Source organism: Electrophorus electricus, chromosome 8, assembly GCF_041902795.1.
Source record: "Electrophorus electricus isolate QZ-2024a chromosome 8, ASM4190279v1, whole genome shotgun sequence".
Classification (NCBI taxonomy): Eukaryota; Metazoa; Chordata; class Actinopteri; order Gymnotiformes; family Gymnotidae; genus Electrophorus; species Electrophorus electricus.
In genome coordinates, this window is record NC_137504.1 from 12793727 (window position 1) to 12821624 (window position 27898).

General features: G+C 38.2%; 1 protein-coding gene and 1 long non-coding RNA gene across 8 annotated transcripts; one reads left to right on the top strand and one right to left on the bottom strand.

The window, feature by feature from the left end:
• Positions 1-2333: 2333 nt before the first annotated feature.
• LOC118241584 (uncharacterized) lies at positions 2334-13549 on the bottom strand. Of its 7 annotated transcripts, XR_004776216.2 has the most exons (6): positions 13389-13549; positions 12447-12665; positions 12014-12075; positions 3382-11436; positions 3040-3268; positions 2334-2645 (listed from the first exon to the last, which is right to left on the bottom strand). It is a non-coding gene; the product is annotated as an uncharacterized LOC118241584 (long non-coding RNA). The 7 variants fall into 7 exon arrangements; XR_004776215.2 differs by having other exon boundaries at positions 3382-12075; XR_014125136.1 differs by lacking the exon at positions 12447-12665 and having other exon boundaries at positions 3382-12075.
• An 11902-nt stretch (positions 13550-25451) lies between these two features.
• On the top strand, positions 25452-27878 carry LOC113582848 (olfactory receptor 4E1-like). The gene is made up of 2 exons (XM_027018865.2): positions 25452-25548; positions 25907-27878. The coding sequence occupies exon 2, from the start codon at positions 25923-25925 to the stop codon at positions 26862-26864; it is 942 nt and encodes a 313-aa protein (XP_026874666.2). The 5' UTR covers positions 25452-25548; positions 25907-25922; the 3' UTR covers positions 26865-27878.
• The last annotated feature ends 20 nt before the right edge of the window (positions 27879-27898 follow it).

Below are 27898 nucleotides of genomic sequence, written 5' to 3' on the forward strand. Positions count from 1 at the left end.
TAAGGTAAAAGTGGGCAGAATGACACTATGATGGATGTGAAGGGATTCCATGCACAACAGCAATGAAATGTTACCACAGTTAGCTTGAATGGGATATGAAGAAGATGTTCTAGGCCAGATAGGGTCAACTTGTCTGAATTAGAAAAAAAATGTGGAGTTTCAAAAGCATAGTTGCAGAATTAGAAGGGTTTTATGGTATCTTCAAATGAACATGTGAGTAAATTGTAATTTTTCAAAAACACAGAGTGGAATATAATAGAGTTTTGGAAGCATCAGCAGGCAGTGTTCATATGTATGTTTATCTTAAAAATACACTAAAAAACAATGCAGCAAAAATAGATCATTTTCATGTTTATACCTAAAGTACACTTTAGCTTTGTAAGAAAACCTCCAGTTGATTAATTCATACACACAATCTTTAAATAAATGTCTTCAGAACAAATATTATTCCATGTGATATAAATCAAATGTCTATGTAGCCTACAAAATTATTTTGTATACTGTTAGAATTTGTAATTATTTACTGGATAGGTAAGATAATGAATAAATAGTTATTGTTTTATCAGGTTCCGTCTTCTCTTCATGTCTCTTCAACCTTTCTGCTACTGCCCTCTGGTGGAAAGTTCCCCCAGGGTAGTTTTAGTTATACTGGGTCATATAGAATTACATATATCAAAGTTAAACCTATAAGAAAGTGTTTGCAGGAGTTTGTAGTCAATGCTTCTTTTTTTTTTTTTTTTTGAGATTTCACATTCATAAGCACAACATCACTAAACAATTAAACCTTTGCATTTGACAAATGCAAAAGGAATGTTCATAAATAATATATTGTGTGTTTACAGTTAGATAGAATTACACACTGTCAGTTAATTACAGAGAAAACAGCAGGTCAAGTCTTGCTGTGCATTTTAATCACAATGGAATGTAATATCCATAGAACCTGCCAAATATTCTCAACCACACTACATGCTTTTGGTGAAGGCCTTTAGTGAAGTGATGTAATGTTGCACGGTAAGGAGGCCGACACATGTGCTGAGAGGAGCGAGATTTAATAGGGGCAAATCCAAAATCAGAGTCGTTTAGGCAGTCCAGGGTGATAGAGCCAACAAGAAGAGTACTGGGATACATTACAAAACAAAAACACAAGAAGGCAACTAGGGAAGCAGGCTATAACTAAGGTAAGGGAACACTCAGGACTAGCAAAACACAAAGACACGGAGTACAAAGAAACAACCATCAAACATTCAAACATTAATTCAAAATGAAACAAACAGTCAAACAAACAAACAAACAATGAACAGCCATGACCAAGGCAGGGTTTAAATACATGAAATTCACAAAACTAGAAACGAGGGACAGGTCTAAGCAATCAATGTGAGGACAAAACGAAACTTTGGAACAGAACAAAACACAAGACAGGGAAAACACGGAACATGGAAGGGACTGAACGTGACAAGTGATAAGTTTAGTTAGAGTTTAGAAGGGTTAATAGACGTGTCTAACCACATGCTCAACACCAGTCCTCACTACCTGTGATGTGTTTATCTTATGTGGGTCAGAACCCATTTTTATATCTCAAGCGCTTAGAACCAAAGGGGTGTAAGCCCTCTGGTTTCAAGCCCCCGATCTGTTTTCCTGTTATTTATATTAAAGGAGTCAGAGCAATTTTGTTGTCTTCTGTTTCCCCTGGTTTGTTAGCATTTTGTTTGTGATCACTTGCAATAATGAAACAAAAAAAAAGACAAAATAAATAGAATATTGTTGCTCCACTGTTTTGTTTTTGGTTGGCAGTTGAAATAAGGAGATTCCTATAGACAACGTCACTTTTATGTTCTAATTTACATAAAGGCTGTAACAATGAGGGCTCATCTGAAAAACGGTTGTAGCAACAGTTGAGGTTGGCTCACTCCCTCGCTCAGGGCCACCTGGCTGCAGCAGTGGGATGGCAGGTTTTTTATATACATTAATTACCTGCAAGAATTGTTCGCTGCCATGCAAACGTTTTAAACCACCTTGTTTACACTTCCTTAAACTTTTTTCACTTGATATACATGCGACAAATTGTTTCTTATCATGCATTACATTTTGGTTAAGAACAGCACGTTTTCCACTGAAACATTGTATAAGTCTAATACAATGCTTGGAAATGATGTTTTATAGTGGGCAGAAGTGAAAGAACAGAGTTACAATTACTTGCAATGTGCACATTACAAACATGTCAAAACAGCTTGTGTTCACTTGCATAAACATTTTTCACTTGATATACATGTGACAAAGTGATTTCTTTTCATGCATTACATTTCTGATAAAACAGTACGGTTTCCACTGAAACAGTGTGTATGTTGTGGAGGAAAAATCAATAGGACTCGAGCCAGACGTGCAGATGAGCAAGCTTTATTGGTTCTGTCCCTTATGCATCAAGAGAGAGAAGCCTCAAACTTCTCTCTCACATGAGTTCATATACCCCCACCATTCGCTGTTGTTCTCGTGATCTCGTGACTCCAGGTGCCAGGCCTCTCAACTGTCCTTGAACGTTCTTTCCTGCTAAAAGCAAGTTGTTACTCCCTGCTGCTGTACCTCTGCCCAGCAACAGTTAAGCGATAACTGTCATACTCCATCACTTCTCTATTCACCTTTCTTGCAGCCTGGTCAAGACAAGGGCAAAGGTCACATATTCCTTACTTCCTCTTTTAAGCAAGCATTAAGCATTTTCCCTCACAATGTCTATCACAATGCATGGAAACACTGTTTTGTAGTGCGCAGAAGTGAAAGATCAGAGTTGCAATTACTTGCAATGTGTACTTTGCAAATGTGTTAAATCTGCTTTTTTCAATTGTACAAAGTTTTTTCTTGGAATACATGTTACAAAGTGTTTTCTTATTTGGCTGGAAGAGTGTTCAGCCCAGAGTTTTCTCAAGTCCTTCCTGGTCTCTGATCAGGCTCGACCTGACAGTAACAGGGAGCATTCTGATTCAGAATGGCCAGAACTTTATGGTTCTTTGGTGGCATGTATGTCTTCATAACATTCTATATGCTCACCCTTCTCTTCCATCGCTCGTCCTGCATTTATCTGCAGTCCCACCTGTACTTTGAATTGTAGGTGTTGAGGTTTAAGCTCGTCTTTCTTTGAGTGATTATTCTGCCAATCTGCATAGGCCTTGTTCTTGATCATCATCACATTGTGGCCGCACCTGACTCCCATGTAAAGGTAGGTTGGAAGATCTATAGGATTCTAGACCCAGAGGAATGTGATTTGAATACCTCTGACCTATAATAATTATGAACATGATTGCAGTTGTTACAGGTCACAGGTGAAGGACCCGCTGAATAGATAATTTTCCTGAAAACAATTAGAATGATGAGACAGCAGACAAGGCTTACTTTCACAAAGGCCTCTCCGAGTATCCATCTGAATCTCTATAAGTGTGCAGACAAAAATAAACACAGGCATAAAACAGGCATATGATGATTTTCCTTTTGTCTTTTTTTCTCTCATGTATATGAATATAAACTGGATATGTTCTCATTAGGAAGATAAAAGCAGGCCACAGTCCTGTTTAAGCACTTTTGTCCAACAAATAGATATAACATTACAAATTCGCCTTTTCAGTTTGAAGGAGATAATTTTCTTAAAATACAATGGAATGTTTTTTACGCTAAAAGAATTACTTCAGCTCAGAGAGGTAGTGTATGACTATGTATCGATTTTATATCAAAGAGAAATGCAGAAGAAGATATTACGTCTCTCAGGGTAACCATTAAATAAAACACATTTGAATATTCAAAAACATTGTAAAACATGACATTGGACAACACTTTTTTTTCCACAGACTTGAATGTCTAGGAGCTTAGCAAACAAACAATTAACAAATTATCAGATTGTCTTTTCTCTTCATGGTTGTGCAATATGTTTTGTGCTTCTGCCCTCTTGTGGAAAGTTTCACCAGCACGTATTTAGTTATACTGGATCATAAAGAATTAACTGTGTATTAACTTAAATATTAACTTAAACCTCTATATATGAAAACATTTGCATGAGTTTGAAATCATTGTTTTCTTTGGAGATTCCACAATTTAACTTAAAATAAATAAATGTAAATGCTTATCAATACAATTAAGTCTTAACACACTACTCTGTACCTCTGCACTTTGTAAGGTGAGCTTGAACCCAGGTCAGCTAGGTGATGACACCAATAGCCTACTGGTTGAGCAACCGGGAAAGGGAAAGAAAAACAAACAAACAAAAAAAACACCACGCCAAGCATGGAAAAAGAGAACAAAGGACGCAACGGGAAGAAATGGCAACCTCAATGCACTGGGGAAAACCAAACTAAAACTTCCCAAACAAAACCAGAAAACGGGGAGGACCTTGAATGGCTAAGTGAAGCCTTGGGAGAGAGACAGACACGAAGGGGCGGGGGGGAAAGAAGGGAGGAGTAGCACGAGGGCTCGCAGACCTCAATACCTTAAGCTACCGGATAGGCGCTTGGCTCAGCAGTGAATGACTGGGTCACTGGGTTTATATAAGGTCTAGCCCAACTGTTGGGTGTTAAGTCTTATTAGTGGCGTGCCTGACTCGAGGCCTCCCTCTGGTGGCCAGAGGGGCCCTCAGCCTGGCACCAACCCTTACACACTTTCTGTCAAAAGAATTGTAGTTAAAATCAACTTAAATGAGAGTGAGTGTTCAGTATATTATAATTAAATCTAAAAATAAATGCAAAAAATGAACATTTATATACATTATTTATTCATTTATTTCTGCATTTCTGTCACATTAATAAAATTTCTTTTTGCATGGGCATGATTTTAATAGCAAGTTCTAAGACCTTCAAGAAATTATGGCTTCCATCAGCACTTCTGTATTAAAGCTGTGTAGTCTCTACAAGGTTCTTACTTATATGTCATTAGTGGTTGAAGACAGTTTTTCTTTTTTTCCTCAATCAACCAATCATTAACATACATTTGCATTGTAAGTCAGCTGTTTAATGAATTGCAACAAAATACCTGACACTAAAAGTTACATTTCAAGAATAACCCATACTGCAATAATCATTTTAGAAGTGACCAAGCCCATGCAGAAGTTTATATTTATTCCTGGTTTAATTCTGGCAATGAACATTTACCTTCCTCTGTATTGAATATGTTACTGTACACCTGATCAAACGTAGACCAACAGAAGAGTGATGTTGTTGTTCTTATTAAGCTCCTCCCTAGCTCTGACAGGCAGCACTGCATGTGGTAATAAAAGTGCACTAAAGACCAACTATGTCCCTCTGATACAATAATGCCTGAGCCCACTGACTTATTTGAGATCCTTCAAGTAGATGAAACATATAAGCCTAGAAACTATAAAATAAATACATCAGTTTGTAGGTTACACCATGCAGCTAGACCTCCTTAAACCTCAATTAGGTTTTATGGTGGTATTTTTAAATTGTGCACTGGGAAGTACTAGGCCATAATGCTTGCCACTGACCAATTTTTAACCCTCAATGTTATGCTTTACTGTACATAGTGTAATGTAATACATCAGTATTTTGGTCATGAGGCCTTTTTGAGAACTATCAGGGCAGACACAAACTTATGTGCATTTTGGGTCAACTTCTTATTTACACTTGAACAGTATGCAAAGGCATCAAGTTAGAAGTTGGCTTAAAAAAAATAGAACTTTGTATTCTGATAATTTAAATTGCCAGGGTTCTGACAATACTGCAGGGATGAGTGAAAGGTGCTATGAATCCATCAAATGGCCTGGTTATACAGTGTAATACTGTTTGACTGGTTATACAGTGTTTACAGTTGTGAGATATTTGAATACCCAAGACAGTGGCAATGTTAGAAACAATCTAGACAGCAAACACCAAACAATATTTATTAACCTTTGTGTACTCTCAAGAAAACCCTTATCTGCTGCCATTCACTGATAATATGAGTTATAATCAACTCCTAATGAGTCACTAATCCACAGAGGTGGAACAACTGTAGCACTTCCATTAATGAGCTCTAAAATTAGATGTTTTCAAGGTGCCTTACCTTGTCAAATAATAATAATAATCCCCCTGGAGTTTATGCACAAGATAATGAATGTTTATCATATACTATCTTTAACTAATGAAGGGAGATAATGAAGTCCCAAGCTAATTCAGGCCCTGTGTGGCTCACATTTATGCTGCTTCTTTATTGTTCCATATGAATCTTGTGCTCAAACAAATAGATTCAAAATAGGACTAAAGTTTTTTGGGGTTTTTTTAGTGTCAGTGTTGACATGTGTGTCCTGTGTCACTCAAACGTATCCAGCCATCAGCAGGCAGGGGTAGCTTAGCTGCCAAGATGCTGGCCTAGTAATCAGAAGGTCATGTGCCTTACCATTGCCTAGTTACCACTGTTGGGCCCCTGAGCAAGGACCTTACCTTTGAATTGCACTCACAGTTATAAGTGGATTTGGATTTTTTTTAAAAAAACAAAAAAATCTGATCAATGCTTTTCATTGACAGAAAACTCTTCACGGCAACATATGGACTATAGTCTCTAACTTTGAACAAATAAGGCGAGTCCAACTTTGGCAAACATGCCACTCAATATCTGACCTAACCTTTTGTGAGACTGACTTCGTCTGCTGATCATAGGTCTATGGATAATATTATTCTGATTAAAATCCAATCTATTTTTTTTCTTAAAGAAGTATCCTGATGGTTTAAACAGAGTGCGATTTTTTTTTTTATTCTTAGGCCCTCCCTTTACCATGTGACTTTTTAGCTTTACTGTTAAATATTACCTAGTGACCTGTGTTGTATTTGTTTTGATTAAGTGAATCTAAACTGTCTAACCATTGGACTGAGGCTAGGGACCATTAGGGGCTGAAATGTTTGTACAATGCACAAGTACTTTATCTCTCTTTTGCACCAAATTTAAAAAACTCATGAAAAGATGAAAAATTATAAAAATATTCATAATTTCAATTTTTTTTTCTGACCATGCAAATATTTTTATCAGTTCATTCTGTGTGATGTCCTGCCACTTTCTAGAGCCCTACCCCTTCCTTATAATTAGCGCATATACCAATCAATCCCATGACACCTACCTGTGTTACCAACAACTCAATTATGTCCTGGTCATTGTTGATGTAGGGCTAGTCACATAGGTCATTAGAAATATGGGGTAATATTTTTTCAAAGGAAAAAGAGCAGACAGAGAGTTATGTTTCCCAAGGTTCTTGAACCAGGCTAAGACCACACATCAGTCCCACAGCACCTGCTCTTGAAAGGGGTAAATAAATTAAATCCTCAATGTTGGTGGTGTGAATAAGTCACAAAGGTCATTAGCAAAGCCAGTGTGGCCACAAATTGACTGTTCATTATTCATTTGCAAGGATGTATTGTGTATGGTTTTTATTACTATATTTACTTACCCTGACTCCATTTACCTATAACCAAATATAGAAATAGGTGTGTTCAGTGGTTTAATGTGTAAAAGTTATATTGCAGCATGGAAATTAGATTACATTAAATCACATTACACTATAGTTCCATTGAGAAATTTGCCTTGGACACTGAGATTTCTACTACCACATACAACCCCACGCACAACAGTGAAGTTACAATTATCGTACTAAAAATAAATTGGATGTATTCTCATTAAAACAAAGCTATCCAGTCACTTTAACTTCTTAGTGGTGCTACCGAGTGGTGTTACATAATTCATATCTAAATTCAGTGAAACCTACAAAGGATAGACTACTTATGAGAAAACTTTGAAAGGTATAAAGGATTTGGTATGTGAATGTTTTCACAGTAAGGTGCCTGGGGATCTGTTATGACTCTCTGCTAGTGAACATAGGGAACATAAAAAAGCAGCTGTAGAAAGTTGAAGGACTATCAATTTCCCAACATACACTTACAGATTTAGCAGCAAAGCAAGTAAATGACTTTGTTTAAGCACTAAATTAAAACAAAGTTCAATGGTGTCTCCTTATCAATGGAAAAAAAAACAAAACCAAAAAAACCTAAAAGTCACTTGAGACTGTAAGACCAGATAGACCAACCCATGCACCACCTGGATTGACTACAAGAAAGCCTATAATTCAATGCACCACACATGGTTCCTGGGATGCTTAAAGCTGTATATCACCAGGACCCCTCAGCCAAATTATTACCATAATATGGATACCAACTATGGGCCAGAGCAACAATCAGACACCTCCTTTACATGGATGGCATCAAGCTGTATGCCAGAAGTGAACATGATAGATGCAGTAATCCATCTCACCAAGATATACAGCAACAACATCGGAATGTGATTTGGACTGGATAAGTGTGGTTGGATGGTTACAAGGAGTGACTATGGACACTGGCTACAGAATTACAAGAAGAGGGAAGATAGCTAGAACAGAGAGGATAATATGACCAGAAGGTAACATAACAGATGTTAAAGGCAGCTATACGTATCTTGGAATCCCACAGGCAAATGGGAATCATTAAGGAAGGAAGGAAAGCAGCTGCATCCAAATAGCCAATTACCTGAGGTAAGTCCTGAGAAGTCAGCTGACTTCTCTTCCTCTCTCTTCCTTGCCAATCCCACCGGTGGCAGCACTATCAGCAATGCATAGAGCAAGCTTGCATCAAACGGAAGGAAGAGGGCATGTCTAAAAGCATACGTAACTCAACAGAACTTTGTTCTCTCTCTGGTTGTTCCTCCAACAAGGTTAAACCTAAAAGAAGGAGCTCGGTAATCTTTCTCTCCCTGGTTGTTCCTGCAACAAGGTTAAACCTAAAAGAGAGGCACTCTCTCTCTCTCTCTCTCTCTCTTTCAGGTTCTTTCTTCACTCAGCACCACATGGATAGATAAGAGCAAACACCTGAATTTCATTCATCCAAGTAACGGTGAAATCAAAACTAACATCTGATCAACATTATCACTGCAATAAATTCACCAAATTACTTCAAGCAAGCTTGCAAAAGCAATAATTTCCTTCTTGTTAAACTGCAATGAAATTCACGTAGGTCCCTCGAACTCCCAGGATTCTGATCAAGGAGCCAAAAAGCCAGGTATGAAAAATTAAGTACACCCTATGAATCAACAGCTTGTAAAACCACTTTTAGCAGCAATAACTTGAAGTAATCACTTTCTGTATGAATTTACCAGCCTCTCATAACTGGAGGGATTTTGGCCCACTCTTATTTACAATGTTGCTTCAGTTCATTGGGGTTTATAGGCATTCATTTATGCACAGCTCTCTTATGGTCCTGCCACAATATTTTGATTGCATTGAGGTTTGGACCACTGCAACTTCTTAATTCCTTTCTTTTTTAGCCATTTTGTTGTAGATTTGCTTGGGATGATTGTCCTGTTGCATCATCCAATTTCAGCAAAGCTTTAGCTGTTGGATAGATGCTCTCGCATTTGACTCTAGAATATGTTACGGAGGGGTTCATGGTTGACTGCAAAGTGACTGCAAAGTGCCCAAGACCTGTGGCTGCAAAAGCCCAAATCATCACCCCTCAACCACTGTGCTTGGCAGCTGTTATGAGGTGTTTGCACTGATATGATGTGCTTGGTTTTCACCAAACGCTGTGCTGTGAATTATGGTAAAACAATTCCCCTTTGGTCACATCTGTCCAAAGATTGGCAATTCTCTGGAATGTTTTCCACTTGTGAATATTCTTTCTCACTGTAAAATAATGGACTTCATATTGTTTGGAAATGGCTTTAGAGCCATTCCCTGATAGATGATCTTCTCTAAGATAATTGCTGAAATCTTTGGCATTGTGATAACATACCAGCAATCTGCCAAATCCTCTGCTTATATAGAGGTTGTCATGCTTGCTTATAATCAATTAACCAAGGCCATTTGATTAGCAGAACTTGGCTGCTACTAACCCTCATAATTCCCATGGAAGCAGTATCAATATCTACTGAAGCCTGTTGGTGGTTTCAGGTAGGTAGGTCAATATCAAGCTCTTTCTATATTCACTAAAGCAATTCCTCCATGCCTTTTGAATTACATTGCAAGAGGGCTTTGCTCCTGTGTTAGGCTACATGCCCACCTCTGTTGGGTAAGGAGTAGACTAGTTTTGCATTGGTATTTTCCATGTCAGGCTGATGGCCAGTTGAAACAGAGATTGAAGCCTGGTCAATGTTTTTCTTGGAGCAGGGAATATTTTGGTTTTCTAAGATAGTTCCCGTACTTGGGGCCTTATCTCCAGGAGAAACAGTAAATACATTCAAAATGGTTTTGGTCAAGATACCTGGCACAGCCGAGTTCCTTTTTTTCTGTGGTCTCTTTTTAGATGAGCCCTGTAAACCAGTATGGGTGCCCTTTGAGGAGGGGGAGGGCTTGAGTTTATTTCAATATGAAACCAGTCCTGTTGTCATAGCAAGAGGGTTAACCCAGTCACAGAAACAGGACCAATGCCTATTGAAGATACTACTTACAGGTGCGATTGACTAGTCATCAGGGGCACAAATGAGAGTGCTTCATCAACTGTATGAATTTATCTAGAACAGAATTCTATGAATAAAATAATTACATTTGTACACCTAATTTGCTATCATAATGCACTGATGGTGTGTATTCACAATAGACAATACCAAGTATAACCTGGGAAGCCGCCTCATGGTACAAATAGGTTTTTTATAGTGAGACTAAGGGCTCTGTGAGCATGTTGGTGTTGAATGATTTCATGTCAATGCATTCTAGAATCCATGCATGTTATCTAAAGGAGTGGACATTTCTGTCACAGTTCCTAGACTCAGGGTTGCCATGGAAATGCTCTTTTGCACTGTTATCCTAAGAGAACTTCATAACACTAACACTTTCAGAGATATTCTTCTGAGGCTGATCAAAAGCTTGCTAAATAATTTTCAATTTATTCCTCTGGAAGGTTGAAAACAACTTTTTGAAAATGGTAAGAGGTTAATGTATATACAACTTTTTGGTGCTCATGTGAAATTAAATATTTAACAAAACAGCCTGAAAACATTTATGCTTCCTTCTAGGATGGGATGGATTTTCCTAGATTTCACAAACTCTGTAAAAGGCTTCTCTTCAATTTTGAGAAACCTGGACAGGTATTCCAGTAGAACAGATGAGGCTGGACCAAGGACCTAGCCTTGTATCAGCCTGCTCATGGCAACATGGCACTGTCTAGGTCTGGACTGTCCTGTCCCCACTGCTGCAGGCATTGTAGGAGATACCTGAGGAGGCAGCTCTGTCTGCGTGAGAAGCAGAGAGATTGATTGGTGCACCGCTGACAGCTCAGATCCCCCAAGTCTTGCCAGGTGAACAACCTCAGAGATCCAAGTATAAGAACAGGGCGATAAAAAGAAGTTAGGTCCATGAATTTGAATTCACGGCCCATGTGGGAAGTGATCAGACCAAGCTGCAATGGCTCCCCTGCCCCTCTCCGGCTGGTGTTTAGGATGATCCGGCTACTGCTCCTGTAGCAGAAGCCCACCAGGAAGTAATTGACACTGGGAACAGTATAGAGGGTGATGTGGCTGCTGCGCCCTCTATAGGCTGCTCTATAGGTGACTTCCTGTCTTCCCCCTAAGAAACGCTGGAAAGTGTCACAAGACTGATAGACCAGTTAGTTTTCTAATTAAAGTCTAATAGAATGACCAGAAGATCTAATAATTGTTTCATATCTGCAAAAACATCTTCGTGCCCTCATAATCAACCAAGTTTAATCTTATCAGGCTCACATATAACTCTCTTCTCCTTCATTGACTTTTATGGTTTCTTCAAGTGATTTTGGCCAGCCACTGTCAATGTTTTAGAAAATGATACACTATTCCTCATATTCCTTCAGAAAAATTCAATTTCACAGGTACTCTTATAGTACATTAATTAATGGGGATAGTAAATTACCTAATGAGATAAAAACACATTTGCCCCATTCACATGAATAACATATGATAATAGATTCAAAGGGATGTGCAGCAGTGGTCATATGGTATGAATAAAATTATGCTCAGATCTTAATATTTTTATCAGATGCATTTCTTTTCTACTCACTTCATTCCAGAGAGGGAGAAGGCAGAGTGGGGCGGGGGTTGAAGAGGACACTAGGGAATTGACTGCAACAGAATAGAATTCCAATAGTCCCCTGCTGAACATCTCAAAATGGAGGCTTGTCATGTTATGATGGTGGGGTAGTCAGACACATTGTCCTAAATTCTGTGTGAAATTTTCACTTAAGGAGGTCACATTAGTAGTGACTGTTATGCAGTGTGTAAACATCTTATACTTTCCATACAGAAATACAGCACACATGGTAGAATCTAAGCGCAGAATTAGCTCTCACAGGTTTGCAGAGAATTAACCTGGTCTCAGCAGGATTAGCCCTTGTGATATGCCATCACAGAATACCCCAAACACTGGTGGTTTTATGCCTCCAAATAACACAGTGAGTGTTACAAAAGGCAGACATGTCGTAGACCTGCCTTACCATGCATAAGGTAGACGTGTTGTAGACCTGCCTTACCACACAAAAGGCAAACATGTAGACCTGCCTTATACCACACATAAGGCAGACATGTTGTAGACCATCACTCACGTTGGCTGGAAATATATAGACTTTACAATGTTTTTGGTGGTCATGCGGAGACATTTCAGGCTTCCTGCATGATACCTCACTAGACCTGTAGACCATCTGTGATATTCATTTCTGCAACACATAAAGAATTCCCTGTATCCTTATTAAGCCCCATTATAAACAGAATTGTGTTGGCTGTTCTTTAGCTTTTGTTGTGTTATTTACATGGATCTGCTATTAATTCACCTCAAAACTGCCCAAACTCAGCTGAAAACAACATTGCAGGACTTTTGGAAGCCTTGAAAATTTCGGAACACTAACAATACATTTAATTCCCTTGAGCAGTCTTCCAAGTCTATTAATAACTTGAAAGACCATTACAGATCTGTCTGAGACATCTGACTGCCTGCTTGGCTTTTATCATGTATTACTGTGAAGACGTTTTTACTATAGCGCAAAACTACATTGTTCTGCCTTGGAGAAAAAAAGTATATCAAGACATAAGAAATGTGCTATAACTGATTAAAATGTGAGGTGAAGAAAATCCACAGATATGTAAACCAATGTTATGGAGAACCTGCAAAACAAAATATGAGCTTCAAGGTGAAATACACAAGCAAAGAAAAGCTTTTATAGAGCATGATGAGTCACCTCTTTTTAAAAAATACAAGCTTTTTACCCATTTTCTCAAGGAAAAGCTTCTTGAAAAACCTGTAAATTTGATACACTAATATTTTATGACTCCTTCATGTTAAAGGTTGGAAAATAAAAATTCGATAAACTTCCAGACTCTTCAGGAAGAGAGAGAACTCAAGATATGGATCACATGCATATTAAAGATACGGAAAAGCTTACATTACTTTTTCCTTCTTCATTTTAGAACCAGCCTCGCACTCCACCATTCACCCCCTCCACAGAACAGCCATCAATTTCTGGACCTGAGACAGCTTTTCAGGACATTCTAGTACATACACAGGACATTTTCATCACACTAATTTCCCATGAGCAGGCCCACAGTCTTCAGTGTGTATGAATAAAGAAAGAGTACTTTGTCCCTTTAGTTTTGTTGCTTCATTTAGCCAGCTCAGCACTGCGCCTGTTTTACACTCCAATAAGTCATGTGTCACATGACTGCAGAATGTGATATGGTTGAATAAATCCAAGTTCTTTTCCTGACATGTTTATTAAAAGATCAGAATTTAGTGCCAGCCACATGAATCAAAGGGGACATCCTGTTTGGTGTCTTGGTCACTGATCACTGGTTGGTGGTTGAAATATGACTGTGTTAGTAATGTTAACTGCCAGACATTATGGTCTGCAGTATCAACAAAGGAACATATGATTGGTATATCTGAAGTTGCTGATCAAGTTCATTCTTTCATATACTCACTGTTTATCCACATTAAAATAAACATTTCATGCATGATGAGTCAACGATTCAAAAGGCATGCATTGTCACCAAAAGGTCCCAGGAAAATTGCGGTGAGTTTTCATTACTTCACACTACTTGTACACCTCCTGGATATCAAAGATTTGAACTGAGGTGGAGCTGATCTCTACAACATGGTGCAGCTCTTCAGTCTACAGAAACTGTGCAACCCAGTCATTTTTCTGCATGGTACAAAATTTCTGCATAGTGTATCCAGGAAATCTTAGGTCAGTCCATCAATTCATGCTGTATTGAAGGCCTAACATGCTACTAGATAGGTGAACCCAATACCTGGCACTCACTGCCATTCACTGCTCAAAATTATGAAACAGGTTGCAGCCATTATATCATCATGTCCCTTATCCTTCTTAAATCTTTCATAGGAGGAGCCAATTTTGTAAATGTTTTCCACGTGGCCTACTTGCCTTTCATTCTGTCTTCACTAAAAATAGTGTGATCAGCAGGTAAAAGTCTCTACTAGGCTATGGAAAATCAGGCAAAAAGTTAAATTTAAAAATAGGAAAAATCAATGCACCTGTTTTGTCACATTTAGAGAAAAATAGTAATATAATTTATACAACACTCCATTCAAAAGGATAAAAAAAATTTAGCCCAACATCTTCCATAGATCAGGGTTTGCCTGCCCATTACTGCTCTGAGAATATGTACATCCTACTAATGTCAGAGTTGTTGTTTACCGCTGTTGTGGAAATTTACTTTGCTTTTTGTTTCTATAGTCACAGCATAACATTCTGCAGATAGGTGTGCGAGCCAGGGACATCAGCAGCTCACATGCGTTCTTCTTGTGCTGACCCAGCAGGTGCACACACTGTTCTAACCATAGACATAGAGGAATCCTTGAATGCTCAGACTAACCAAAGCATCATTAGCAGATATACTGTAGGAGTCGTTTTTTTCTTCTTTTCTATTCGCTTTTGGCGTCACTGCCACTGTCTGTGTATAAGGGGAGGGGGACTGTACTGCAGGTTCAGTTCTCTTTCTCTGTTATACAGGGGACAGAACTCAATAAACCTTTTTACTACTCAACGCATAAAGCTGTCTGTGTTTGATGTGCTCTCATTTTTTCCACCACACCCCTCTGCTGATTTTTTCAACCATATTAATAACAGCAAGTCTATCAAGGGATGCTGATAATAAATTGCTGTTAGTCTTGTACCACAGAATGTGGTCTGAGCATCACAGCATCAGGACAGAGAAAAATGTTGCTGCATAAATTTGTCGCAGATCAGTTCAGTTTTGATGCATGCTCTTCCTGAGCTTCAGCAAGATAAATATGTTTGATCTTTTACAGTAGGTAGTTATTTAATCATTATTTATTCTTATGACCTGTTTTGCAAAAATAACAAGATGAACAATGTTGCTTAAACTATTTTCAAACAATATTATAATAGCAGAAAAAATGGAAAAACTCACTTTAATGACCCACTTTTTAGAGTCATTAAAGTGATTCCAGAATGATGACCTCATACCTTAACTGAAATAAAGAAAACACACACACACAACATCAGAGAAGGGAGGCAGGCTGCACAGACCAACTGTGTCGCACACATAGACAATTATTAAAACACATAAAACAGAAAGCAAAGTACAAACATGTAACTGAGACAAAATTTTGCAAACACTACAGACGTTGCTAGTAACCACACATATTAGGTTAAACACTGACAAGGACTGACTATTATACAAGGACTTAAATATACACATTAAATAATGACTAACAAGGGACAGGTGTAACACGCAACTGATTAACAAGGGAGGGCTGTGACACACACAAACAGACATAGGGAGGAGAAATTAGTGCATTGTTAACAAAAATTAACAAGTAAATAAATAAAACAAAAAGCCTAATAATTTAGAACCACTCAACAAACACAAATACAATGACCTTAAACAGTAAAGAAAAAGCACACTGTGGTAGCATGTACACAGTGACAGGTGGGTTTTTGGAAGGAATGAATAAGCAAAATACTACTACTAAAATAAAATCAACAGAATGTGTTGCATACCTATCTAAAACAATTCTTCTGGATTTTTCTTGTTGTCAGTAGGAGATGTTTTGCTCAGTAGTCATAATGCATGTTCTAAAATATTTAAAAGTAAAACAACTGTTTTATCCATGCAATTGAAGAAGTGGAGATTAAATATTAGCAGGTCCACTGGGCAGAGTTATTCAAAAGAGGGCAGCCAAATCTGGAGCACAAATGTTCCTAAACTGTTCCAAGGTGATTAAGTTGTTGCAGCTCAAATATTGGTCAAATTTTCAAATGCAGACTGAAGACCCATCTATTTGTGGAATATTTAAACAACAACTGATCCTGCTACTATGTTGACTAACTGAAACTCTAGTACTTATTGTAGAGTTTTGTTTATTGCACTTATTGTTGTCTGTTATAGAGCTTATGTGTTTTGCACTTCTATGCATCAACATGGATCCCTGTATTTCAATAGTATTTTGGGCTCTAACCTACTGTACTGGCTAGGATCCATTCTATAAAAAATAGTAATAATAATAATAATATTATTATTATTATTATTAATTTTATTTAGAAGTCCCTTTCAGGATACCCAAGGACACTTTGCAGTATAAGAGCCAATGAAAACATGATAAAGAGTTTTAAGAAGAGAATAGTGTCACGATTAATCCCCCCCATCTTCCGTGTTCCATGTTTTCCCAGGCGTGTGTATTTTAGCTCCATGCCGTAGTTTCGTTTTCTCCGCCACTCGTTTGATTTTCCACACCTGTCCCTCGTTTCTAGGCTTGTTAAGGTTAATGTATTGAAACGCTGTCATGTGCCCTGTGTTTTTGGCTGTTCATTGTTTACTTCATTGCCTTTATGTGTTGATTGTGGTTGTTAGGTTCATTGTGCTTGGTTGTATTTAGTGTTGATTTGTAGTGATGAGCGGATGAAGCTTTAGGCGCTTCTTCCTCATTGTGACGAAAAAGATTCGATGCGTTGGAACATTGAAATTCGACGTCAGAGAAGAGTGACATCTGTTGGCCAGAAAAAATATTGCAGCCTGCAGATCAACTGCTTAAGCGTGTTAATGCTGTGTGGTCTTACATTTCAACTCGTGTCTGTTCAGATCCGCTGAAAATCATGTTTAATTATTTAAATGCTTGAATGTTGTCACTATTGGTTGTTTCGCCCTGAGCTTAGGTGTGAATTGAGGGGCGGGCTCAGCACTTATTGAAATGACTTAAATTAGGACGACTCCGCCACAGACACGTGTCTGTAGCGGTAATCAACATCTAGAGGAGGTTTGGTGGTGTTCTCAAGTTCATCTACATCTCATCTACAGGACTTCACAAACTCAGCTAAGTATCTTCTCATATTATCTCAATCCTTTATCTCATACATCAACAAATCAAGCATCTGAAATGTGCTTCACAATTCCTGTCCACATATCCCTCAGATCTCCTCGACACAATCATAGGTGTCGCAATCTCAGCAACCTCACTGACTCACAACACTTCGCACCATCACATATTATGGTGGCAGGAGGGCTCTGGAACTGCCAAACTGCTGTCCAGAAGGCTTCATCTCAGCATTAGCATCCCTCCACTTCCTACACTTCCTGGCTCTGACAGAAACATGGATCACCCCTGAGAACTTGGCGACTCCGGCTGCCCTGTCCTCTGCCTTTTCATTTACTCATTCTCCGAGGCGTCTTGGCAGGGGTGGTGGCACAGGTTTACTAATGTCCCAAAAGTGGTGTTTCACTCCACTTTCCATCTCCTCTTTTGAATTTCATGCCATTACAGTGATTTTCCCCACCAAACTTCTTATCATTGTCATCTATTGCCCTCCAGGTTCCCTAGATCATTTCATTGATGAGCTCAACATCCTTCTGAATCATTTCCCCATTGAAGGAAATCCACTCATTCTCCTTGGTGACTTGAACCTTCCATCAGACAAGCTGCATTCCTCCTGCAGCCTTCTGCTGTTGACAGCATTTGATCTCACCCTCAACCACTCTTCTCTGACTCACAAAGCGGGCAATGTTCTGGACCTGATCTTCACCCATACCACCGCAACATCGGACATCGCAGTCACCCCCCTCCACCTCTTGGACCATCACTTTCTATCCTTCTCTCTCTCTCCCTTCCTTCTCTTTCCATCCAGTCCTCTCCAACATGTTCCTCCTTCCTCCCTTGCCATCTGCACTCCATAACTCCCTCTTCCCTTACTTCTACTATTTTGTATACCCTTCCTCGCCCTGACTCTCTATCCTCTCTCTCTTTGGATACAGTTACAAATACTTTCATTTCTACACTCTTCTCTTTGTATACTCATTCTCTTGTTGATGTAATATCTTCTCATGGTTTCTCCTACCACTGCTATGCTGATGACACTCAATGACTTCTTTCTTTTCCACCCTCTGACACACAGGTCTCCAGATGTATCAGGGCATGCTTGACTGACATCACGTCATGGATGACAACCCACCACTTGAAGCTCAACCCCAGTAAAACTGAGCTTCTGTTCATCCCAGGTACTCCCAACCCTTACCATGACCTCACTGTTTCTTTTGAGAACTCCCTGGTATCATCATCCGAAGCTGCCCGTAGCTTGGGCGTAACATTGGACAACCAGTTGTCGTTCTCAGCTCATGTTTCTAATCTAACCCGGTCTTGCAGATTCCTCCTTTGTAACATACAAAGGATTCGACCCTTTCTTTCGCAGGAAGCGACACGGGTGCTTGTGCAGTCTCTTGTGATCTCAAAGCTAGACTACTGCAACTTGCTACTTGCTGGTCTTCCTCTAAGAGCCATCAAACCTCTACAACTTGTCCAGAATGCAGCAGCACGACTGGTCTTCTATCTTCTGAAGTTCACACATTACTTCGCTGCTGCGCTCCCTTCATTGGCTTCCTGTAGCTGCTCGCATCAATTTTAAAACCTTGATACTTGCCTACAAATCCAAAAATGGACCAGCCCCTTCATACATGAGGTCAATGGTGAAAGCCCAATCTGTACCTCGAGTACTTCGAACCTCAAGTACAGCTGGGCTTGAAATACCTTCCTTCAGGTCTAATGGACAACAAGCATCGAGACTATTTTCTGTCCTGGCTTCAAGATGGTGGAATAAACTCCCAATTGCTGTCAGGACAGCAGAGTCCCTTGCAGACTGAAGACCCATCTATTTGCAGAATATTTAAAGGACAACTGACGCTGCTCTTATATTGACTGACTAATTTGGTACTTATTGTAAGGTATTGTTTGTTGTTTAACAAAATCTAGCACTTATTGTTTATAGCACTTATCATTGTTTACGATGGACCTTATATGTTTTGTACTTCTAGGTATCAGCATTCATCCCTGTATTCTAGTTCATTGGTATGTTTAATTCTAACCTACTATACTGTACCTGGATATATTCTATGAGTAAATGACAGTACTTTTGTAAGTCGCTCTGGATAAGAGCATCTGCTAAATGCCGTAAATGTAGAATGTATAAGGCCTACGGAAAATAAATCATTCATATATTAGCAACAAAGTAACCTTCTGTGAATCATAACAATGATTTTATAGGGAATATGAGGGGTATATAGAGAATATAAAAGATTGTTTACAAAATTTGAAAATATGATTTGAAGAAACTGCTGGGGTATAGTGACTGAAATTTAATTGATTGTGCTTGTGGTTAACTGGGAACAGAACACAATACAGAAGAGCAGTTAGTGTTCAGTTCAATAAACTGAGCCCAAACAAACAGTTATGCTCAATTATTTAAGAATACATTTTTCTCTGTAGTGTTGGGTTTAAGTCTGTTTCTTCTCTGGTTCACGATTTCACCAGTATGTAGTGCTGATGTGCTCTCATGTTTAGCACGAAGGTGTCTCAGCATTGTTATTTAAAAATACATTTGATTAGAATAAAACTCGTTATTTTACATAAACCATAAAGATACATTATGATATGTTTGGTACTTACCCTATTTCTAGATATTTTATCAAATTTTCCCCATGCACTGGAACACGTATTTGATGTAGAAGTTTCCATTTTTTAATGGCTCTGCCACAGAAAAGGCGCTCAGGATTTTCCTGTCCCTTAAATAATCATTAAGATATGGGATAGCGCCAAAACCTTGAACCAGTCCCGTCCATTTCCGGTAGTTCATTGTCGTTTTCGAAGCTTCAAACGTCATAGTCACGTGAGGGTTATTGACACAATATAAGCTCCGGTACACGGTGTCGAATCAGCAAGTGTTGGAAAAGTGACACGAGCGTCGAAGCTTCGGTATTGAACGTCCCATTCCTATTGGTTTGTGCTCCGTGTATCCTAGCCTTAGTGTTTCTTAGCCTCGAGTTTTCCTAGCGTATTTTGTTATATCCTGATTCCCCTGTTTGTCTTCCCGTGTTTTTGTTTTGTTTTGTCATGTATTCTCGTAATCTCCGTATTGGCTCTATGACTCTGGACTGCTATAACGACTACGACTCTGGATTTGCTCTTAATAAATCTCGCTCTTCTCCACACATGCGTCCGCCTCCTTACCGCTCACCGTTACAAATTGGGGGAAAACACAAGAATAATAAAATGACACAGTGGGTAAATGAAAATAAAATTAGAGAGGTGGAGAGAGTTACAGTAAGAAAAAGGCAGGACAAAACTATGATAAAATAAAGCAGTGAGGCAGTAAGAAAAGTTGGGGGAAATCAGTCTGAAAGAAAAGTTTTTAAATGCTTTTTGAAGGTGGATAGTGATGGGCAGAGACGTAGGTGCAAGGGGATGGAGTTCCACAGCTTTGGACTTGTCACGGCATAGCCCCCTCCTATACTCTTCCCCATGTTTGTGTGTGTGTCTAGCGCATGCCTCTACCTTGTTTGTTGATCCTGTCACACATGTCTGTAGTTAGGTTCCTTGTTGGCACATGGGAAGCTATTTTACTGTTTTTTGTTGATGGTGTTTGACCCCATGTATTCCACTCCTAACTAATGTGTAAAACATGTAACTTGTAAACACCAGTGTTTACAAGTTTGCTGTTCACTAAGTTGTTGTGGTTTAGTGTGTTTTGCTCTGTTCTTTGTGTTTTGGTTTTGTTTGTGTTGATAATAAATAAATTCTTTTTTATGGAGACTTGCCTTGGGATCCCACTTCCTTGTCACATCACGTTGCAGACAGCAACACTAAAAGCGCTATCAGCATAAGTGTGTAATTTGGCAGGAGGAACACAGAGCAAATGAGCATCTGCAGACTGGAGCAACTGTGAGGGACTGTGTCTGGACAACAGAGCAAAGAGGTAATCAGGAGCTAGACCATGTAAAGATTTAAAAACCAGGAGTAAGATATTATACTGTATGCGATAATGGACCAGAAGCCTGTGTACTACAATTAGGTTCAAAGCCATACGGTTTTTAATGTCAACCAGGTAGCTGGTCAGTGAGTCAGGGGGCAGTATATCAGAGGGCTTGGTGCAGATGTGAACTTGAGCATCATCTACATAACAGTGAAACTGAAGACCGTGCCATCAGATAATATTACCAAATGGGAGCAAGTAGATTATAAACAGAAGGGGGCCAAGAACTGAACCCTGGGGGACATCATGAGTGAGAGCAGAAGTACCTGACCTAAAGATGCCAAGAATGATGAACTGTTGCCTGTTGGTGAGATATGACCTAAACCAAGCAATTGCGTGTGTCAGTGACACTGGTCCAGGTCTCTAGCCTATGCAACAATGTGTGATGTAAGACTGTATCAAATACTGCTGTAAGATCTAGGAGGACAATTATATTCACTATACCAACATTAGCTGCCAATAACAGATCATTCATGACCCTTTCCAGAGCAGTTTCTGTGCTGTAATTTACTCTGAATCTAGACTGAAACTGCTCAGAAAGGTTGTTGGAGGTAAGATTATCCTTAAATTGAGCCAACACTATGCATTCCAGTATCTTACTGAGATAAGGAAGTGAATATTATGGGGGTCAAGGGCTGACTTCTTCAGGACTGGGGTAATAGCAGCTACTTTTAAATTGTGAGGAACATAGCCTGAGCTAAGTGAAGCATTTATGACTGAGGTGATGAGTGGGCAAAGTGAAGGCTGGCAAGCTTTAATCAGATGGGGAAGCCAGAGGGTCTAAAATACAAGTAGTTGCTTTAGAGCAGTTGATGAGGCTGGATACAAAACTCTCATTGATCTGGTGAAAAGTTTAAAGGTGGTTAACAACTGGGGGGCAAATGTAAATGTTCCTAAGCTTCTCAATGAAGAAAGCCAAAAGGTCATTCCAGAGGGCAGTTTAAGGGATTAAAGGGAAACTGCAAGCAGGCTGCAGCAATTTATTAATTGTAAAAAAGAGGACTCTTGGATTACCGCAGCAGTTGGTAATATTGGTGGCCTGAAAGTCAGCCTTGGCCTTATGCATGGCAGTTTTACAGGACAGAATGTGTTCCTTATAAGCAACTGCATGAGCTGTCAGTTTAGTTTTCTTACTAAGGTGCTCCAGTTACCAGCCTATTGCTTTCATTAACCTAAGTTCACAAGTTAACCACAGAGGGGGTGACAGAAAGTCACAACTCATGTTTGAAGAGGAGAATGTGCTATTAAGTGCTATTGAGATAGTGTCAGTGTAATAATTGACCAGGATCTCAGGTGATTTAAGTGAATGTAGCATGGACGGCAATCTACATAGGCCTTCATCTTCTCTCATCAGAGTTCAGGCCTATTACCACAGTGTCATCAGCAAACTTGAGGATGGTGGTAGAGCTGGAAGTGGCTACACAGTCATAAGTGTAACGTGAGTACAGCAGAGGGCTCAAGACGCAGCCTCACGAGGCTCTGGTGCAGAGTGTGGATGAGACACATTTGCCTACTTGCATTGCTTGTGGTCTGTCAGGAAGCTGGAGATCAAGTGCCAAATCTTCCAGCTTGGTTATGAAATTGGAGGGGATAATGGTGTTAAATGCTGAGCTGTTGTCAGCAAACAGCATTTTAACATAATTATACTTCCTAATGTCCAGATGAGTCAGTGTTGTGTGGAACAAATGAGTGATAGCATTGTCAGTGAAGCGGTTGTGGTGGTGGATTGTTTGAAGCATGCTGAAATGATGCCCAGCATCAGTAAGAGATTAAAAATGTCTGTAAATACTGGAGCCAGCTGGACTGCACAGGCTTTGAGAAAACAATAGCAGATCCCATCTGGTCCTGCTACTTTACTGGTGTTCACTCCCAAGAGTTCACTCCCAATCCATTTTCTCACATCTCTCCCCATGATGGTAAAGCAGCACTTTCCTCTGATGAGCTCTCAGTGTGCACACTGGGGACCACTCCTCTCCTCTCCAAAAAAAACCAAACAAACAAACAAACAAAAAAAAAACCTCAGTGGAGCAAAAAGGAATGCCCTTGTTAGTTTTCACTAAATGGCTTTAAAGCATAAGTTCCGCCTCTGCAGCCATAATGAGTGTCAAATCAGGCAGACGTAGAATCCACAGATTGTTTTATTTTGTTTGATCCATTTGTGGTAAACCCAATTGGAATGCCTTAAAAGAATGCTTATTCCTTCCCTTATCATGAAAACAAAGGCTATTTAATATGTATAAAACAAGGCATCCACTTTGTTTGTTGTGTACCTGATAAAGGTTCGATATCCCTGTCTAGGAGAGCATTGAGGAGGAGGGCAAAAGAATGCAGATGTGAAATGTTTTTTGCCAAAGTCTAACCCACTTGTGCATGAAGAACTATGAAATGTAATCCTTTAAAGAAATCAATCCAACAGCATCTTGCTAAGCAAACTAAAATGACTCATTTTATCATTTTATTTAAAATGTTCTTTTCCTTTAGTGCATGTTCATCTTAATTCAATCATCACAGACACTCATTCTTCCTTTTTCTTGCGATTTACACTTTTGATTAAGCAAAACCTTTTTATTTTGCCCTGAAATACTGAAGATGTGTTGTTTGGCTGGTGATTGACCAGTCCCCAAATCATCAGCAGAACAAGAATGGCTCTTAGAATCACTGTCAATGAAAATCTAGCAAAAGACCAATGTTGCATGCATAAGTTTGTGAATCAACAACGTAAAGGGGACCCGGGACTCTGCCAGATGGCTAACACAGTCAGACTCATCAAACCAGCTTCAGGTACCAAGTCCGGCAGATCAAGGAAAACTCACTGTCACTCACTGTCTATCAATTCTTTGTTGTGCATGCAGGCCTGTGAACTACCTGATGAATTGAACAGACTGGAACCGAAAGCGCTATCGTGTTGATAGAGCTTCCGGTTCCGATCTGTTCAATTGATCACAGAGTAAAGTCTGTACATGCATTTCCCATGTGTCAGTGAGGATTTGATCAGTTAATTCTTTCCTCCTGACTGTTTAGTAGCTTGTTGAGACTTATTTAGTTTCACGTGTAGGTTGTTCCTCCCAATCATCTTTGTTTTGTGATCTTTCTTTTATTTGTAGTTAGTTCTGCTTGGTTCAATATGAGTCTTGTTTATTTAAAAAAAAAAAATATATATATATATATATATATATATTATTATTGTTTGGTTTGATAAGTAGTCTCTGCCCAGATAGTCACTCTCACAGGTTAAACAACACTAAAACAGCATAAAAATATGAAAGCCTCTTCATTATCAACTATGAATGAGTTTTTACAGAACTTAAGACAATAATTTTTACAGCAATGTTGTTCAAATTAAATTCTGTTAGAATTAAGGCAATATTAAATATGATATTGGGAAACAATTAGAAATGTACAACAAATACTTTAATAAAGTAAATTTGCAGCTGATGCTTTCTTTAGCCACCAGTCTTCTGACTTGGATTGGTTTGGTCAGTGAGCAGACAAAGAGCAAGAAACATGCCTGCGACACATCTTCCAGAGGATACATGTTTCAAAATAGCGTGGACCAAAGCATGTGAAGAAGAAAGAGAGCGAGCGAGAAAAATGCCCGAATAATACTCTAAATCCTAACCAGAAGAGAGATGACATATGTAGTTGTTTTAGATGTCCAGCGTAATAGGACACCAACAAATATGTCTCCTTTTGTGTCATCAGATTGAAGCAGGAGGTAGGCTTACTATGAAAGCAACTGTAACCTATATTTTATTATTATTTATTTTTAGTGTCAACACATTGATTTTTACCTTAATAAACATCACACTTCTCAACGTTTGCATCCTTCCTCAGTTCATGATTATATTTAATCACTGAACAAAACCCACTTTCATTTCCATCTCATAAAATGTTAAAGCAGATACAACAGATAACCTCTCACTAACTGATTATATTCCATAGTTACTAGATGGAGGTGAAATCTAGCTTGTAGCTTAATATTTAAAATAAATCTATAATAATTATTTTAGATAATGCTTTACCTGTGTATCATTACTCCACAGGTACCTACCTACCACTGATTTTAGACTTGTTTTTTATTAATTCCCTAAGGACATTTTCAGGTGTAAAGGACACTGTTAATAAATTGCTTTTGTACCCATATGTGCTCATATCAGACCATCATAGTACAGAAGATGTTATAACAAATTTGGCACAGACCACCTCACTGGTGATACATGGTCATTGGTGAGCTGCAGAAAGCTTAATCCTGCACACTGTTTCAATGGTATGTTACAAGTATACTTTCATTTGTTTAAAATATATTTACAAATTTGTCATGGCAAATTAACTTAATTTCTTATTAGGGCAATATAAATGTCTGTTTAAACTTTTAAATATTATTTTCAAATAATATTAAAAGAAAGAAGCATTTTTGAACAATATTAAACATAAAGACACATTTTAATGTTTTATATAAATGTTTTGTTTTTGTTTTTTTTACGAAAATGAAGCCCTGTCTGTGTATTTTAATTGTCTATGTGGATAGACTGTGTGTTTAAAGCTGATTATTAATCATACACATCTTGTTTTCAAAAATGAACAAATTCAGACTATTAATGTGATCATTTTCTTTACTTCCACAGCATTGCAGGCGAGGTGATGGAAAACGGAACATACAGAAATCAAATTCTTATAATCAAAGGATTGAGGGTCACACATCAGTCTGCTTATCCAGTGTTTATTCTTCTTTTCTTAGTCTATCTTTTCATTATGATATCCAATCTTGGACTTATGGTCCTGATATCAATGGAGAAAGCTCTTCACAAACCAATGTACCTTCTCTTTCTTAACCTTCCCCTTAATGATGTACTTGGTGCTTCTACTGTTATGCCTGGTTTGCTCAAAGACATCTTTAAAGATGATTCTGAGAGATATATCAGCTATGTTGCATGTGTAATTCAGGCATATGGTGTTCACGCATTTAGTACAACAGCACACACTATACTGATGATCATGGCTTTTGACAGGTATGTGGCCATATGCAACCCTCTACAATACAACACAATAATGACCAACAAAATGGTTGTTAAACTATCTGCATTAGCTTGGACAGTAGCAATTGTCCCAGTTGGTGCTATATTGGCTCTTACTATTAAGCTGTCACACTGTAGTTCAACTATTTCAAATCCATACTGTGATAATCCTTCTCTGTTTAAACTTTCTTGTGAGAATCTATTAATTAATCAGGTCATTGGATTATCATCCTCTTCTTTGTTCTGGATCATCTCGATATCATGCATCAGTTTCACTTACCTAAAAATTGCAATTGTCTGCATAAAAAATAGAAACAGTGCACTGAAGAGCAAGGCTATGAAAACATGCAGTGCACATTTGATCGTGTACCTAATTGTCCTTGGATGTGGATTAACCGTAATTATTCTGCATCGATTCCCACAATATTTGGAACATGAAAAACTGGCTAGTGTCTTGTTCTATGTTATTCCCACCAGTCTTAACCCTATTATATATGGATTTCAAACCAAAGAAATCAGGCAGTGTTTTGAGCAGATACTACAGAAAAGGAAAGTGATTTCAGAATGATTATACTTTGTTAAACTGGTTGCCAAGTTTTCAAATTGTTGACATCTTGCAGGGGTTTAGACATGCCAGACATGCTTGATCAGCCCTGCCTAGATCATGTGAGGTAGGGTGTCTGATTGATGAAATACCTGAAATATCCTGTGACTCCAGAAAACATCACCTATGATGTGTCCAGAGAAGCAGGATGCATTTCAGAGGACAGTTAATTTTTAAATTACTTTAAAAGAGATTGTGTTGACAACTGTATTTTGTATTTGGTGTCATTAGTTTGGCATTTGTGGCAAGATTATTAAATATTATTATTATATTATTATTACAGGTAAAGACCATGAAGAACACAATACATAGCTACCGGGGACAAAATGTTAATCAAACAAAGAAAAAAACAATATCCTTGGTCATTTCTTTAATATTTACAAAATACATACTCTATTTCATTTGTCAGAATACTGCTGGATGCCTTTGGCTAGCATTATCTTTAATATTGATTTTTGTTTTAATATTTAAAATTTTATCTTTTATCTTGTCACAAAATGAGATGGAGTATTATTTTTTAATTATATAAATGTACATAAATATATGTATGGCCTGGTCACACGTAAAAGTTTAATAAAACAATAAGAGCTTATGTATATGAACATAAACAGTGAAGTATAAATCTTGATGAAACCATCATTTATCATAAAAAAAAATATTTCTAATCAGATTTTGATAAAAATGTACAATGTCAAAGTAAATGTAACTGTTCTGTATATGCCATACCATGCTCTTATAATAGTAAACTGTATGTTAAAATTTAAATCTGTTTAACAGTTTAAATCTGTTCATTATCATGTGGTTAGCTAATTCATTAAGTCTTAAATTGAATGTTTTATAAAATGTATATTTAAAATATATACATTTATGGAAATTAATTTTGCATATTTTTTGTAATTGCATGACATCATTTAAACATACTATGAACATACACCTCTGTAGCCTGTAAACATTAGGTGGTTTTCTTTGTTTGTTTGTTTTTAATAAATGCACCATTT

What these genes read in the sequence shown, in the direction of transcription:
- LOC113582848 (XM_027018865.2), top strand. Translation starts at nt 25,923, where the DNA reads ATGGAAAACGGAACATACAGAAATCAAATTCTTATAATCAAAGGATTG.